The following is a 17,265-nucleotide window of genomic DNA, read 5'->3' as shown; positions in this document are numbered from 1 at the left end:
CACGAGGATGCCGGCTCGTAATCGAGCCGGCGGAGTGGGAAGGTGCGACGGGTGCAGTGGCACCCGTCGCGTATTTCAGTGTCTGCAAGGCAGACACTGAAATACTTTGCGGGGCCCTCTTACGGGGGCCCCTGCCGTGCCCATGCCATTGGCATGGGCACGGCAGGGGCCCCCAGGGGCCCCGCGACCCCCCCCTACCGCCATCCTGTTCATGGCGGCTTTCCCGCCATGAACAGGATGGCGGTAGGGGGGGTCGGAATCCTCATGGCTGCGGAGCGCGCTCCGCAGCCATGGAGGATTCACACGAGCAGCGGAAAGTCGGCGGGAGACCGCTGACTTTCCGCTTCTGACCGCGGCTGAACCGCCGCGGTCAGAATGCTCGTTGGAGCACCGCCAGCCTGTTGGCGGTGCTCCCGTGGTCGGTGGCCCTGGCGGCCACCGGCCGCCAGGGTCAGAATGACCCTCTATACCTTTTTCTCCCACACCCACAGAATTTAGGATCAACCATGTTTACATCACACCGCCACATCAGCAACCATTCATTCCATTATTAAGAGGCCCCCTATTAGAGAGACCATTACAATTGAAACAGAAAAAGGAGTAGATTGGCATAATAGATGAGTCGGGTGTGATCCACCATTCAGAGCAAGGGAAAGGCTGAACATTTCAGGACTTCTATAAGCATCTCTATACCTCTGACCCACTAAAACCAGAAGAGCAGTCAACTTACATTGACCTCTCTGACCTGCTATGAGTGTCCTCAAAGGTAATGATAATTTGAATAACACCATGCTGAGAGAAGAGGTACAAAAAGCGATTGACTCCCTGAAGCTGCATGAAGCCCCTGTTCCTGATGGCCTTAATGTACACTTTTACAAGACCTTTGGTTCCAATCTAACCGCTCATCTGACCGACCTTTTGAATCACGTAGTCGATGCACAGGCAGTGTCCCCTACCATGGGAGAAGCCCTAATCACAGCGATCCCTAAAATGGGGAAAAACCCTCAATCATGTGCCTTTTATGGGCCCATTGCTCTTCTCAATTTGGATGCAAAACTTTACACCAAAATCCTGGCCAACAGACTGGAGGATTAACCTGAGTTGATTCACCCTGATCAGTCTGGATTTATAAAATGCTGCTAGACCCATGACAATCTAAGATGAGTAATCCATTTGATAGAAACGGCGACCAAGAAACACATACCAGCAGTTCTGTTGGCGCTCGAAGCCGAGAAAGCCTTTGACTGAGAGGAATGGTTGTTTTATGGTGGCCACACTATGGCCCTCATTACAACCTCAGCGGTCTTTGGAAAAGGCTGTGGGTGCCAGAATACTGCCAGTGCTGGCGGTATTTCTGGCTCCCTATTACCACTTTTCTACTGGGCCAGCGGACGGTAACAGTGTTACCGTCCGCAGGCCCAGCGGGAAAGTCACATCAACATTGCTGCTGGCTCGTAATAGAGCCGGCGGCAATGCTGATGTGCAGCGGGTGCAGTTTTCGGGCAGTGAAATGAACGACGGGGCTATCTTTCGGGCAGTGAAATTCACGACAGGGCTATGCCTGGGGGCCCCTGCACTGCCCATGCCAAGTGCATGGCAGTGCAGGGGCCCCCAGGGGCACCTTAAGTCCCCCTTACCCCCAGCCATTTCATGGCGGTGTTTACCGCCATGGCCAGGTTGGCGGTCGGGGACAAGTGGATACTCTGCCAGGAAAAGGGATTGCTGTGCTGCTGAAAATACTGCCATTCTGCATCACTCAGTCCTTGAAGGACTTGCTGTGCTGACATGCTGCTCTCTTGCCTGGATGAGAAGGTCTGGACTACATTTCTTGAACCCAGAACCCAGAGTGAGTCCAAGGGCTAGTTGGATGGCCTCCTGATCTAAAGCCCCAGGCTTCCAATGACCTTGCACCTGGACTCTATCATCTGTGGGTTTACCCTGCGAAGTGATACCACCCCAGTCCTGGACCCTTGGAAGTGGGACTCAGGTGCTCTCCCAGCCTCTGTTGATCCAGTAAAACTGCTGCATCTCCTCTGCTGTGCTGTGCACGCCCAGGCAGAACCTATACCTCGCTGCCACTGTGTGGATAGGAACCATCCCAAAAACCTGCATTCCAATGCAGACCATTGTGGCACTGGAACCTCCAATGCACAATGCATTCTCAGTGCATGCCCTTTGATCTCTCATCAATGACAGCCTCGACAATGATGAAGCACTCTGGATTGCAGCCTCACAGCAACTCGTAGCTGACACATCACCCCAACTGTGTGATGAATCCTCAGCACAAGACATTGCATTGCAATTCCTCATCAACGGAGCTCTCAATAACACTGCACAGCTTCGCACTGCAGCCTTGCTGCATTGCAGAACCAAAGAATTGCTTCTGCTGTGTGAGGCATCTTCAGTGCTGATGTTTGCAGACCTTTACAAACCAGGATTTAAGGTGCTCTTTTCAGCAGGTATTAATGGGTCCTTGTGGCTGGACCATGCTCCATCATGTTCAGCCTGAACTTGTGACTTTGCCCTGGTCCAGTGTGACCAGATAGCCACAGTTGTCATTTTGCACTTTTCTGCACTATTTTTTCTAATATATTTAAACCTGCATATCTCTGTTCTAATGGTTGGATTTTTGTTGTTTTGATCTTGTTTTAATTAATAAAAGGATATCTATTTTCTAAATCTGCTGTGGGATCCCTTTGTGGAGTGTTTCGTTGTGTTACTGTTTGAGTTGTTGAATAATTTACACATTGCCTCTGAGTGGAGCCTGACTGCTCTGTGCCAAGCTACCCAAGGGTTGAGCATAGGTATGACTTCAGTATAGGAAGAACTGTAGTTGCTAATTGAAAAGGGTTTCACCCCTTTTAACCAGTAGCCCAATTTCTAGTAGGATACTACTGACAGATGTAGAGGAATACATATGTCACTGGTGTAACAGGTCCAAATTACAATAATCTTGGTGGAGTAAGGGGGGGAGAGATTTGATATCAAATAAGTATATACACTCATAGAAGCAGCACTAAAGAATGAGTCAGACACAGGAGGGTTATGGTGAATGTAATTCATTATTGTATGTAGATCTAGAAATGCATTGCTTGTATCGTCATTTAACCTCCAAGGGAGTGCTATCAGTCAAGGAAAAAAAGCTGTAACCGCAGGGGTCATGTTCTGTGGCAGGGTGGATTGACAGTCATCACCCACTCCAAATGAAACCCTCTGGTATTTCCAAGTATTAGAGTTTGTTGCATCTAATGCTCCGTTCTCCAGAATGCATCACTTTGTATCTGAGGGAGGTGGGAGATGGCCCAATGTATTTAACTCACATAAGAAAGCTGTGTCCTTGTGAATATCTAAAAACTTCTCTGTGTAATGAAAAGTATGAGACTCCACCTCTAGTGCAATGTAGTGTCATTCACCAAAGAGTATGTGTCCGGGGTCACCACATGTAAGCTGAATGCAAGGGAGCTGCAGTATAAACCTTGATAGGCACTTTGCTCTAGTACTTACTTTGGGTTAGTCTATGGAAATCAGTGTCTCTACAATTTTGATTCACAATGTGAGGTGAATGTCAAGGAGCATTGATTTCTGAAAGGTAATATGTGGGCTTCAGCAGCAACCTTGAATTATCTCTGGCTGTTAAAATCTTGGTCTTATGCTTACATTTATGGCCAGTGGACTATTATCTTGTCACTTGCTCAAGCTGTTTCATTTCTTCTATGGAGCATTGAGAGCACAATGAATCCTGGCGGGTAGAAGGAAAATCTGGTATGTCTTGGCATGGGCATTATCAAACCTCCACCGAATCTTGAAACCAGCCGGCCTGGGTGAAGATATGCTGTAGTTTTGTTAGCATAGGTGATTAGAATTGTTACCAGCTCCAGTACACCATCCAGTTTCTACAGGCATGGTTGTAGCAGTAGAAATCTTTTTTTCCTTGGACAATTTCCTTTGAGAAATCTTGGTAGACATAGATTAATTGATCCTCGAAAAGGATGGGATCTGAGACTGTGAGCCTTGTGTAGCTAAAACTGAGGTTCAAATATTAGGTTCAATATTTCTGGAACAAAGCAAGGGAAAATAATAATGTCATTACCTTCTAGTTTGTTTGGGATATCAGAAAAATTAAGATTGCTCTACAATGAATGTCTTCCAGCTCCACACTCTTTTTCTGCATATACAAAAAGGCCTTTTCCCAAGTCAATCAAGGCTGTTACTTTATTCTTGATTTGAGCCAGTTGTCTTAAGCCCCCTATTGACATGTGTGAAAGGAGGCAATCTCCACTCCTAAGGAGTGGATATCACCGGATTCTTTTGTGGTGTAGTCAGGGACTTTGGTCATCATCATCCCTAGAGCGGGCATTTCCTTCAAAATGGTTTTCAGAGTGAACTTTTGTGCTAAGGCACAACTTTGCCAAATGGCTTAGGGGATTTCATCTCAACTGCTTCCATAAAGAGAAGTTGACTAGTTCATTTAAACTTTGTGGCAGGGCTAATTAGATCACTTTTTTAAATCCTTATGCCTGCCCTCTCCAGGTTACCTGTAGTCATCGAACCCTCATCGCAGAATCTGACAGTATGGCTTGCGGCTGATCCAATTCAATTAGTTGGACATCCTGTTTCCAGTCTCATTCCTAGCTGGGTTTTAACTGTTAATTACATGGAATGGTGATCCTCAGAAACCTCTATGTCCTGATTCTTTACTTGTTGTTCAGTTTAAAATGTGATGTACAGATCCTCCTAGAGTCATTAAGTGAATGAATAATGATGTCAAACTCAGTAATATTCCACTTGTATTTAGCATGGGGTCTGCAGGCTTAACCCAGTAGTGTTCAAAGACAACTCTCCTTTAATTTATGTGATTTACCATGTACTCAATCCCCTTTCCTTGAGATGGCATGACAACAATCTTGTCTCACTTGTATCCCCATTCCTGAAGTAGTTAATTATGCTTGAAGTAGACTTGATCTATCCCTCTTACAATTAGCCGTATAAACTCATGGCTTTCCATGAGAATAAGCCAGTTGAGATGGGTGCTGGCAGCCATTTTTCTTTTTTCATGATCTGTGCTAATCTTTGTTGATACGTGGTAGCCCCTCTCCAACGGGGAGTAAATGAGGTATTATGTATAACTGCCCTGGCTCTTTGATGCCCTGAGCTAGAGCCCTTCTCAGCACTACTGGCTCCCAGTGCACTATGGGACTGCTCCCCAGGCCTCTCTGTTCACTGTTCAGTCTCCTCTCTGTCTCTAGGCTGCACTACCTCCTTCCATTGTCAGCCCAACATGAGGCCCCCCAAGGATTCCTCACCAGTTTTAGTGGTTGTGGAAACAGCTACACCTCCCCGCTTCCCTTCTCAATGATAAGTATTCTGTCTGTAAATCACTGGGGTCACCAGTGCTAGTTCATGTGTGTATTCAAGCACAGAGCCCTAATGAAGCACCTCCATCCTCCCATTCACCAGGCTGCATCCCATATTTTTATATTTAAGAAAATTAAAGCTTAATCTTTATTAAATATATAGCAAATGTAACTTTTATTTTTTTTTCCTGTACTCTGCATGAAGCCCCAAGCAGGTAAATTGCAGTAGCTCTCCAGCAACTGACCAACCTCTACTTCATATACATTTGTTGTGAATGAGGTGTGAAAACTGCTTATGAGTAGGCCTGGGATGAGTTCGGGGTGTTCCGTGTAAGTGCTGAAAAACACCATCACACTACTCAGATTTTGGGTAAGTTGCTCTGATTTTCAGGCAGGAGTTTCTCCTGCACTGTAAAATCAGCGTGAAAGGCATCACATGGAGCGCCAGAGGTCACTAACTTCTTTCTGCCTCTCAAGTAGATTTTCTACTTGAGCAGCAGTTTCCTCAATGTGAGCAGCAGCTTTCTCAACGTGAGCAGTAGCGAGCTGCTCTGACTGCCTGAGTTCAGAAATCTTACTCGCACTCGCCATCTTAGTATTTTTTCCTGCTTCCGAGCTTAATATTGGAATGCTGCCAGAGAGAGAAAACTCTGCTCCATGTCACTTTGCAGAGTTTTTCACAACTCTGTGTGGAGTGTGGAAACTCTGCAAACTCCGCATGGGGTGCAACTCTTTACCCACCCAGGGCAGAGACAATGGCCTGGGAGTGGAAAGGTGTTTTCCTTCACTGGAAAGTGGGACAGTTGGGCTGGGCCCAGAAACTTTACTTCTAAAGGGCCTTCCCTGTCACAAGTAAATGTTAGATGACACCTTAAAATCCCCAAGGCTTTCTCTTAATAGTGAGGCTGGCACCAAACCCAGTGGGAGCGAAACTACTCCCAGAAACAATTTTGTGTGAATACAGAGGAGGGGACTGCTCTGGCTGGGCACACAAATTCCATAGTGGAGAAGGGTTTCCCATCTTGGATTTTGAGAGAGAGGAACACTGTGAGATTGTTTACAGTATGGCAAATGGGAACTCCTGGAACAATTGGTATGTTACTTTAATCCAAAGGGTTAGATGTAGCACCCCAAAGCACCGTCCCTAGAACACTTTCTGGACCTGCAGAGGACCAGAAAAGGGCTGCACCGTCTCTCTGTATCCTGAGAGGAGACCTGAAGGTTACGCTCCCTCTTGTACACAGGGAGAGAGGTGGACTCCAAAGTTCAGTTGGCTGACTTCCTGTTTGGCTACAGGGACACAGTAAGGTGCAGGAGACCTTTTTCCAGGTGACCAATAGTAACCAAACCTGAACTGGACCCTGCTGGTTGCCTCTACTGGCATCGTGGGAAGCTCACCAGTGTACTCTTGTGGTAGTTTAGGCACCAGACAAAAGTTTACAAACTTAAAAAAACTTTTCCTCTAGAGCTTTACCAGAACCTCCTTGAAAATATATAAGACTGACTGTTCTATAGTGCTGGAGTGAATGTCAGCTATCTTCTGCTCAAGGGTCCCAACACCTCTGAAAGAATTAGTAAGTACCATTCTGCATTGGGACTTAGATTTTTAAGCTGCAAATCTCCAGTGGGACCAACTTGTGTCATTCATCCAGCATTCAGTTACATTGCTGCAGCTACAGTATTGCTGGTGAAACATTTGCATTCTGCATTGGGACTGTAAACGATTTTCTTTTTTAAAAAATGACAAAGTCTCTTTTTGAAGTGGGACATTAAAAAGTTTTCAAACTTTTTGTTTAGCCCACTTGGTGTATCCAATCCAGGCTCCATTGTATCTTGCCTCAAATTATGCCTAAATCCTAGCCTACTATGACCATTGACTACCCTTGGTGCTTTGTACTTTTTGGTGCTATGTTAACTTACATCTTTAAAAATGCATATCTCTGATTTCTTTTCTTGATTTTTTTGTTGTTTTGGTGTCATCTTGCTCTATAAAAATATACCCTATTTTTGATGGCATAAATGTCATAGAACATGTAGTAATATGTAAGGTCACGAACAGTATATAACAGGGGGTAAGTTTTAGTGAGCCCTGCTGACTATAGTTGGTGAATTTCAGTGTTTTTTAGTTCAAACTTTTAATATTGTCAGTGACATATCCACATAAGTATAACGTTACTTTAGCCTTTGTTTTTTTCAGTGAATTTAGGAGGTTTTTTGGTAAACAAAATACAGCCCTTTTTATAAAACTATAATCTTCCTTTAACCTTTTTTTTCAGTGAATTTCTAGGATATTTTTAACGTAAAGTACTGTTTTATTACAATACGTAAGCCAACCCCTGCCACATATGGCCTTTGGCCATTTGCGGTGGAGGGTTGGCCACATGGCCTATCTGCACCCAGGCCCCTTGAGAAACCCCCCACCGATAGCCAACCTCACATTGCGCACAGCATTTCATCAAGCACAGCATGGGGTTGGCTGCAGTGCATGGCTTACAGCCAGGCCTGGTGTCCAAATTCCCACAGTCAGCCATCCGGAGGCAACCAACCCCACACCGCACATGGCCTTTGATTGTGTGGGGCATGGGGTTAGCTGCAGGGCTCCTGTCTCCAATTCCTGGAAGACAGCCAAGCCCACACTACACAAAGCCTTTGACCATGCACAGCTGCAAGTTGGCCACAGGTCTTGGCCTGCTGTCTGGCCCTGTGGCCAAATCCCCCGAAAGTCTCTTAATCCCAAGCCTTTGGTGTGTACCTTTGGGGACTGTGCGCCCCCTCCAATATGAAAAATATTTTGGGCCCCAGAGAATGGGATCCCCATAGCGGAAAATGGCCTGGTGATGGTGGCCACGTCTCCCCCTCCCCATATGTAGTGCAGCCCTGGGGTCTAGGTTTCCCAGGGCTTATAATTTAAAAACGCAGCCCTAACACCTTTTTGTGTTTTTTTGTTCATTTTGTTTTTAACCTGCAGGAGTCGTACAGGATCACAGCAAAAATTGACAATCTTTTTTCTATCTTGGCTTTTGGGTGGGTCTATCTGGCTCCCCCATGGGGCTTACAGCTTAGGGTGCCATGGTATCCCTACCCTGACCCCTTATATTTGTTTTTGTTTTTAAACTTCAGTGCAGGAGACCAAATCCCTCAGTCCTGTAATGTCTTCCAGCAAAATGTTTCTCATGTTGCTGACAGCCTGTCAGAGCTCTCACTCCCACAGGAGTCTGACTTCCACAGGAGTAAATCGGTCCAATGGTCATAGTAGACTAGGACTTAGGCACATTTTGAGGCAAGATACAATGGAGCCTGGATAGGATACACCAAGTGGGCCAGTCAAAATGTTTGAAAACTTTTTTAAGTCCCACTTCAAAAAGAGATTTTGGGCCAATCAAAATGCTCTATTGTTAAACTGCCTCTCCCGTGAGAGTCTCTGGAACCTCTTGTGGACCCAGGAGTCCAGATATACAAACACTTGTGTACCTTAATTTCTCAAAAACTACTGATTTAAATCACAAAAAGCACAATCTGTGGACTAAGATCTAGCTTCCTACCAAATCTCATGTAATTCCGTTCAGCTGTTTTTGCTCTAGTGATTCTTAAAGAAGTCTATGGAAAATGAATAAGGATTTTGTATTTTGCGACTTCCCTTTTCTCTGGGCCCCCGTTTGATGGATCACCCCAAAACTTTCCATGTGCAATCTAGTCGAAAAGTAGCAGCTTTTCAAATATTTCAAGAATATCCGTCAAACAGGAACACAGTTATTAACAACATGAAAAATGCTTTTTACATGGGATAGCTGACTTAACTATAACTGCCTAGTGGCGACCTTCACTGGGAGATAGATAGATAGATAGATAGATAGATAGATAGATAGATAGATAGATATCATTTGTTTTGAAGGTGGTGCCATCGCTTTTAACTGTGATGCAATGTGCATCCTCCCCCCTTTTAAAATGCACTTCTTGTGACGCCACTATTAGAGTGAGTGTTGACCATGGGTTTATAAACAAATCGTTGCCATCGCACTTCCTCTTTTACATATTAGGTATCACAGTTAAGTAAAACCAGAGCTCTGTGTAATACACCAAGGTACGGGATTATCATGAATAGTTATTTCAGCAAAAGGCTGCTACGAACCAAAATGCAATTAAATACATTAAAATGTGCTGAGCTACTGGTCCTTCTTCAGCACCTGCAGTTCAAGACGTTGTATTGGATTGTTTATTCCACTCTAATCTAGTGGTACCTTGTATCATGTTTTTACTGCAAGTGGGTGTTACCTTTAAATTCATCAGCCGTCAGTACATGTGTTTGCCATAAAATAGTGTGCAACTTTTGTAAGTTTGCAACCAGAGAAATGTCTAAAAAACGACTTAAATACTTGTCTATTTGTTGTGCCTTCAGGTTTGCAGTGCAGTACAAAATCAAGATTTCACGCTAATACAAGACTACTGTACCGGCCTCAAGGCGCTGCTTTATCTCAGCAGTATCGAGGAGCTACACAGCTGGGATGGTCAAAGCCCTCCGACCATAGAGCACCAGAAAGGCAAACCAGTGCCAAGAATCCCCGACATTGTGGGGCAGGTAAGGCCTCATTCCGCAAGTTAATTGTGTTATTGTTTCTCTGTGTCGCGAATGCCAGCCCGGGAATCACAACATCCAAACATTGAAGGAGCTGTGAGGTGTGCCTGGGTCTGGTTATTGGAGGAAGTTGTGCTCTTGAAGAGAAGTGAATTTGTAAAGCCTGGACTGAGCCGGCAAATTACATCTTGTAAAGTGATGTTCCTGAACAAGGAAAGAATGGTGCATCACAAAGAAAACGAGATGCTACACGTTGCCATGGTGACCAGAAGGATGGGTATGGTAGGAGCAGATGTCCTCTAAGGTACTTGGATCAGGTCGGATGCTTTGATGGGGGAAACAAATGTATTTTTGCAGGTTAACTCCATTGCAGCAAGGAAGGTGGTTTGATTTTATTTGTGCTTGCAAATAGTTTACAACATGAAGGGTCGTTTTTTACTTTCATGGTAACCAAACTCGAGGTATTTAAAGAGGTGGCCTTGTCAGCGCTCTGGGGCTCGCCGAATGGTATCCTATAATGGGCCTTTCAGCAAGAAGCTGCTCATTGTGTGATCGTACGTTTGAGAGGACGTAGGTAGACTCTCCAGGCACAAAGAAACCTTCTGCCAGTCGGATGGTGTTTTTATTCTCTCTTTCTAAAAAAAAAAAAAAAAAAAAAAAAAAAAAAACATATAATTTAGTCTATCTAAAGCGTAATTGACAAGCAGCACAAAAGCCTTCCAGCATCTTAAATTGGAAACACCGTTTCCTAAGACAGACCAAATTGTAGAGCTTTGGAAAATTGCATAGAATAAAACAACGCAATATAAAGTGCACATCTTCTGAGTTTCTGGAGGACCAAAGCACGCCTCCCAAATCACGTACATCTATTTAAATTTAATTGGATCATTTCAGAAATCAGTCCATTTCTGGTCCGCGTTTTTCTTCACCTGCTAAATTCGTATGAAAAAATCAAACTAAACGCTGTTCTTTTCCAGTTGTGTTTCACTTTTCTAAACAAATACTGACCTTGCTTTAGTGATCCTTTATTAAAACACTTTATCTTTGGTACGTGAGTTACACCGCGTATGCATTTAAAAGGTTTCACAGCACATTTTTTCTTGCTCTGAACGAGAGAACACGGACATTCCTCGTCGGATTCAGAAAGCTTCTTATGAGACTTGTTGTCTCTTATTCCTGCCTTTCTTGTGAATTATATCTGAACTTGGGGGCTTGAGCCACAAGTCCATCTTCCGAAAGTGAGCACGATTCCTCCTGTAAATCCCGAATAGTCAGTAATTAACGTAACCGGTAAATACAGCACATGGTTGTACCCTATCCTGTCATGCTTGCAATTAGGGACAAAGGAGGATGCTGTGGAGGAAAATTCGTTTACCTAAGACTGTGGCATCTCTGGTGATGTGACGTGTGCCGCCAAGAGTGTAGCTTGTTTCACTGCAGTACTGAGGGTGAGTTTAGGTTACTATCAAAAGGGGCTTTTCACGCACCTCTCCTCCTCGTTTAGGTGGTCTGAGTGAGTTCTGATGCGTGATCATTACGGGCCGAAATCCCACACCTTTGTCTAAAAGCAGGAGCATCTTTCTACTTTCATTGATGTGGACCACCCCACAACATCTAGACACGGTCAACAGAAGTACTGTCTGGGAGTAGCTCTGACTCACTTTAGAATCATTAGTGTCTTACACATTAATTGTCCTTGGGAAAATCATGAGCTGGTATTTTTCACACCAAAATATGATTCATCAGAATTTACAGAATTGTCCCCATTGTAAATGTTGGAACGTTTGACTACTTAAATGTATGAGGAAAAAATAGAGGGAGTGCCTGTTTGCAGGAAATCTTGAAATTCTGATCCCCGAAGAAATACTACTTTGTGCGGAGATTGGAAATTACCCATACCTGTAATTGTAGTCTCATTCTATCTCTTTTCCAGTATTTCTTCAAACACTTTGAAAAGTCCTCAGTTTCACTTCCACAGGTTGTTCACCTTTGCACATTTTCTAATGTCCCATTTAGCTCCTCCCTCACAATTCAGGCAGACTGACTCCAGTCTGTCACAGATTTCCATACACAATGTCTAAATATATCCTTTTATCAAAATCATGTCCCAAACGGCCAAAGCTGCTAATTTTGGAACTGGGGAACCAAGCTAGAGTCAAGGGGGTGGCCCAAAATCCTGTGATACTGAGCGCATCATTTAAACGTGCATGCCAAAAAAAATCCGAGTTTATGTAATGTAATTTAGTGCTATGTAAAGCACTTTAATGTTCTTGTGCCAGGTCCGGGCTATATACAATTGCAAAAATAAACATTGCCAAGAAGAATGCCTTGAAATCCATAGCACTCAATAAGACCACCACTGCGTGCATAGCAGTGCACTTCCCTCTGCCACCTAACCACATGAAATCAAGGGAACCAAGGGTTATGCTGTCCATATAATTTCTGACGTTCCACCCCTCAATTTGTTTATTCGCCCCAAAACCATTTTCTGCCAAGTGCTCATAGCACACAACAGTTCCACGTGCAGTATTTCTGATTGAAATGTTTACCAGTTAAATAAACGCAAGCGCGAACACGGCGCCACAGAATAAATTACCAAACGTGTGGCAAAGAAAAGTATTTGTGTTTTTGACAACTTCCGAACAACCACACTTAATGGACATGATACTGATAGGTTGAATAGATGCCTCAGTGCTTCATAAGTATTGGAAAATAATCATACAGTTAAAAATGGCTATCAATTAATGTATTTAGAAAGCCCAGTTTTCTTGTTTTCTTGTATGAAAAACAACTCATTCAATTAATGGCACTCTTGCGGCACTTCATTTTAGGATAATGACATGTAGGCATTAGGAATGAGCTTGATGGGGCTGACAAATTTACCACACCGGTAAATACACGAGTGCAGTATTCACCAGTTGAGATAAATACCTCTGATTCCTAGTTTAACGCTTAAATGATAAATTGCAGTAATAGCCTGGTGTTTTCTGGAGCACATTCAACGCCATCTTATTTACCATTCTTTTTTCCACTGGCAAATTTTCTCAGATTGGAACTGTGGACATTTACCTGGGGAAAATTGCAGGTGTTAAAGTAATGACGACACACGGCAGAATGTATTTCCTGTGTTAACAAGAGTCTTTGTCAGGGAAGAAAATGTAACTGACCATTCACAATCAGGCCCATGGCCTTAGTCATCACTAGGTATTACCTTTTTTCCCTTTATGCTCAGTAAGTGAAGGTAATCCAAGAAAGAACGTTCTCTGCATGCCCACTAAAATGTCCTGTTTGTGGTCCAAATATATATAATATGAATGAATCCTCGTGGGCTTATTGTGATATTTCTGGATTCGAAAGAAGGAAAATTGCCCTGTGCTCACAAGTTAAATATGGAGGTCATGCGTGGAGAAGGTTTTCATGACTAGGAGAACCATCTGCCAGAACAAAGCCTGATCACAAAAAAACAATGTTAGCAAGTAGTGTGAAAAACGTGTACTGAACAACGTTTGAAGACAGATATCTTGAGTGCTCGAATTTAATTTGTCTTAAGTATGTTCTTGCTGTACAGCTGTATTGCTTGGTTGTCAGGCGCTAACCCCTAACAATGTCAAAGAATCCTAGGCTTGTGCGGTTGGCATAATTGAAGCACGCCAAACACCAAGAGCATTATTATTTCGTTTCGGTACCACGTTTGTTGCCAAGGTATTCTGCCCATTTGTAGCAGCTACCAACCGCCCGACCCCGCCCTCTCGCACAAGGTTTCTCACCAGTCAGGTCGCCTCTGTGCACTTACGCCACTTTAATGATGTTTTCTACGGTATAAACGCAGATAACAAGCATATTCGTTTGCAGTTATGATACATTGCTAATTGGCAACGTATCATTGAATGTTCAGAACAGGTTACTAGGTCGTCTGCCCACTGTAAGACAGATTTAACCGTAGACAACAAATCCCATCCCGCTGTTGTTTATTATGTCCGGGATCAGCCGACTTCCACGAGCATTGTGTTTAATTGTCAAGCTATAAGGAAATCACTCGAAATAGGTGTTTGCTCCAACCCTTCGAGGCACGTACCATTTCTGTTCTAACACTGTCTGTACTACCGTTCCCCGTACGGTGACTTAAGGATTGGTTCGGTGTAAACCGCCACAATGCCCCCCTCCCCGTTATTGTGTTCCTTCACATAGAGTCCTTTGCAGAGGAGGGGCGGGGGGAAGGGAGCGGGGAGGGGGATCGGCTCTTAAAATACAAATAGAGGATTGCACAGTCTTTACTAGAATTATTCGCTTTGTTTATGCTTCCCTCTATGCAACATTGTCATTACCTAATGTGTAAGAGTTTCCAGAGGTCTGTTCGGAATCTTGTAGCCAAACTGTGACGTAAAAAGCAGTTTCTTAAAATAAACCCCCGAGCCGCAGTTTCTGCAGCAACGAGCGCAGAGGAGATGGGAGACAGCCGTTATGGAGCGTTCGACAAAAACAAATGTTTGTACATTTCCAAATCCACTGCAAAAATGAAGGGGGCTGTGGACAAGAAGGGTGAGATAAGTGTAAATGTCAAGAAGTAAACCCCAAGGAGCAAAGCATCTAGTCGCTTGTACTGTAAGGGAAAACACATTTCCTAAGACTATAAGAGAAAAGAATGTACATTGTTATGAACGCGTACTAGTATCTAGCCGAGTGATTGTGTCATTAATTTATGTTATTCTGTTGTGTTATGCCAGTAGCATCTTCAGCAGTTGAACACACTTATAAGGCATCCAGTGTTTGGTGTGCGTAAGCTTTATTCTAGAATAAGCTAAAAGGCCATGGAACCCTTTTTAATGAACCATGACTTAGCTCTGGTGCTCTGGCAGGCAATACTAGACAGCTGCGTATGGTGCTATCAGCTGACGGGCATCACAGTTCCCTAGAACTATCACACAAAGCATCATTGACAGGAGTAATGGTAAAATGTCCCCTAGGTAAAAGCATTCATAACATTGGTCCTGGTCTTGACATAAGGCAATTGGGGTTGCATTTCATATACAGCAACATTGTGGCATTGTTGGATTTAAAAGGAAGCACTGTTTCTGGTTCATTTTTGCACTATTGTTTTATTTTATATTTGAACCTACTTACTGTGGAAATGTAGTTTTGACACTCCACCACCCACCTCAATAGTGTTCTACCACAATATCATTTTTAAACAGGGGTGTCTCCTTCGCAATGTTAAAAGAGCATCACCTTCCTGGCTAAGTCAGGAGCTGAACAATAAAACAATATTTCATTATTGTTTTATCCTTGATCTGATAGCTCAGCCATCAGCAGGAGCAGGGAGAGGCGAGGCTGGGCCACGGGAGGGGGGCGTGCAATCTGTGCACTAAGTGCGCATGTGTGTTTGACCGGCGTCTCAGGCTGGCCAAACACACATGCACACTTAGGTTTCTCAGACCCGGCTGTGCTACTCAGCCAGGCTGGAGAAACTGCACAGCTACCAGGGCAGTGTCTGAGTAGCAGTCCAAGCTGGTCAGACCAATCCTGATGCTGCTCTCATGCTAGGTTTAGCACGAGAGTAGAACCAGGATTGCTGGGGAGCCTCTGCTGGTGTCCCAGCAAATGCTGGTACACCAGAAGAAGAGCAGAGGAGCAACATGACAGGTGGCGACAGGAACAGGTATGTTTTTTTTAAATTATTTTTTTATTTCTCCCGCACCCACATCCCTTGAGATTTCTGGTGGCTGCCGCTGGTTTTAAACATTGTCCCGCCAAACTATGCAGTCAGAATATTGACCAGTAAGGTTCTGTGAAGGTAAGTATTATTCCTAACTCCACATTTGTGTACCTTGGTGATTTATAAATCTTCAAGGTATGGATTTAGGAGTATTACATCTATGCCAAAATATAAATACTTACCTTCACAATCTTGTGGTTGTCAAAATACTGGATAGAATATTATTTCAGAATTATATTTTGTCTCTTACTATCTTGAGATACATCCCCTTCATCAATGAGGAGACCAGTGGAATATTTTTATTTCTGGAAAGAATGAGTGAAATAACTGCTTGGCTGAAGTGTCTGAGGTTTCAGTAATTGTTTCTGAAGGCTGAACAGCTGTGGTAATGGTTCACGGATTGGGTGTGAGGCGGATTAAAGGATATGGTTCTGATAATTAGAAGTCAGCAAATACTCCACAGATTTAAAATATGCATTTTAAAAAAAATCAAATCACATTTAACTGTGAACTGTCTAGCTGCTTCTTCTGTATTTGTAACCCAACCCAGAGCCTCAACAGCGCAGCAGTGGCCTTATCTTAAAAGGTGGACACTACTGATTAACACTTAGTCAATTTCCACAGGCCTTACTGTGAGTGAGACTCAGGTAATGAAACTTACTCACAGTAAAGGCCTAAAACCGGGTAGTCAGAAAGCAAAAAATCCAGGGGTATTTGATGTGCAGAATCTATTTCCTACGTTTATCAAGAATGTTTTGGTTAAAAGTAGAGAGAAAAACTTGTTAATTAATAACTTGGGCACTCTTTGGCAAATCTCCACAAAATTCATCAGGAACAAACATGTTTAGTTTTCAGTAAAATTAAGCCAAGTGAGGAGATATGGTTTCATGTAGATATGACTGAGAGGTAAATTTAACGGTGATGAAAAATGCTGAATTACTAATAATTTTGAAACCATCTGATGGATTTCTATGAAAGCTGAAATACAAAAATTCTGCTTAACTTGCAAACTTGGCGGCATATTTACAACAAATTGGTGTAGGGCAGAGTTGCAAATCTTTTTGATGCCCTACTCCAATTTGGAAGGTTCAGAAATACACCATATTTATGAGATACAGTGCATTTCTGTCGTTCCCCCCTGTGCTGGTGCACAATTTGCTCCCTGCACCAATACAGGCACCTTTGTATCATTGTGCAAGGGTGCCTGCATTGAATGCAGGATAGTTTTTGTGCATCAAGGGGCATCTTTACGCATAAAAACAATCCATGGAGATGTCTTCCTTTTTTATGTGTGCTGCACATTGAAGGACACATAGAAAGAGGAAAGAACATCGAGAAATAAAGAGATGTCTCCTTGTTGTGCCTGACATAGGGAGACAAAAGACTTTGATGCATTCCCAGGTTTACATTGCCTCGTAAACCTCAGAATGCATCAAAACCCATGGGTGTTGCATGTGAAAATCCATTGCCATGCCCATGGAATGCCCCCTGATGCAGTGTACGGCAATACAGTGATTAGACTGCATTGCTTTACATAAAATCTACGAGGCCATGAAAAGCCACACAAACTGGCTTTTGTGTGGCCTTGTATATAGGGGTTTGCACTCTGTGCCACTAGTGCGCCA

At 43.6% G+C, this 17,265-nt stretch overlaps 1 protein-coding gene across 1 annotated transcript in view; it reads left to right on the top strand.

Annotated features, from left to right (window-relative positions):
* The window catches only part of DPYD (dihydropyrimidine dehydrogenase), a 3,199,941-nt gene that overhangs the window by 2,688,795 nt on the left and 493,881 nt on the right, over positions 1-17,265 (top strand). Inside the window, exon 20 of the mRNA XM_069232136.1 lies at positions 9,751-9,930. Within this exon, the coding sequence (XP_069088237.1) occupies positions 9,751-9,930 (180 nt within the window). The remainder of the gene's footprint in view (positions 1-9,750; positions 9,931-17,265) is intronic.

This window comes from Pleurodeles waltl, chromosome 4_2 (assembly GCF_031143425.1).
Source record: "Pleurodeles waltl isolate 20211129_DDA chromosome 4_2, aPleWal1.hap1.20221129, whole genome shotgun sequence".
Lineage (NCBI taxonomy): Eukaryota > Metazoa > Chordata > Amphibia > Caudata > Salamandridae > Pleurodeles > Pleurodeles waltl.
Note: the sequence above shows the minus strand (reverse complement) of the source record. Positions and strands in the feature narration are given on the sequence as shown.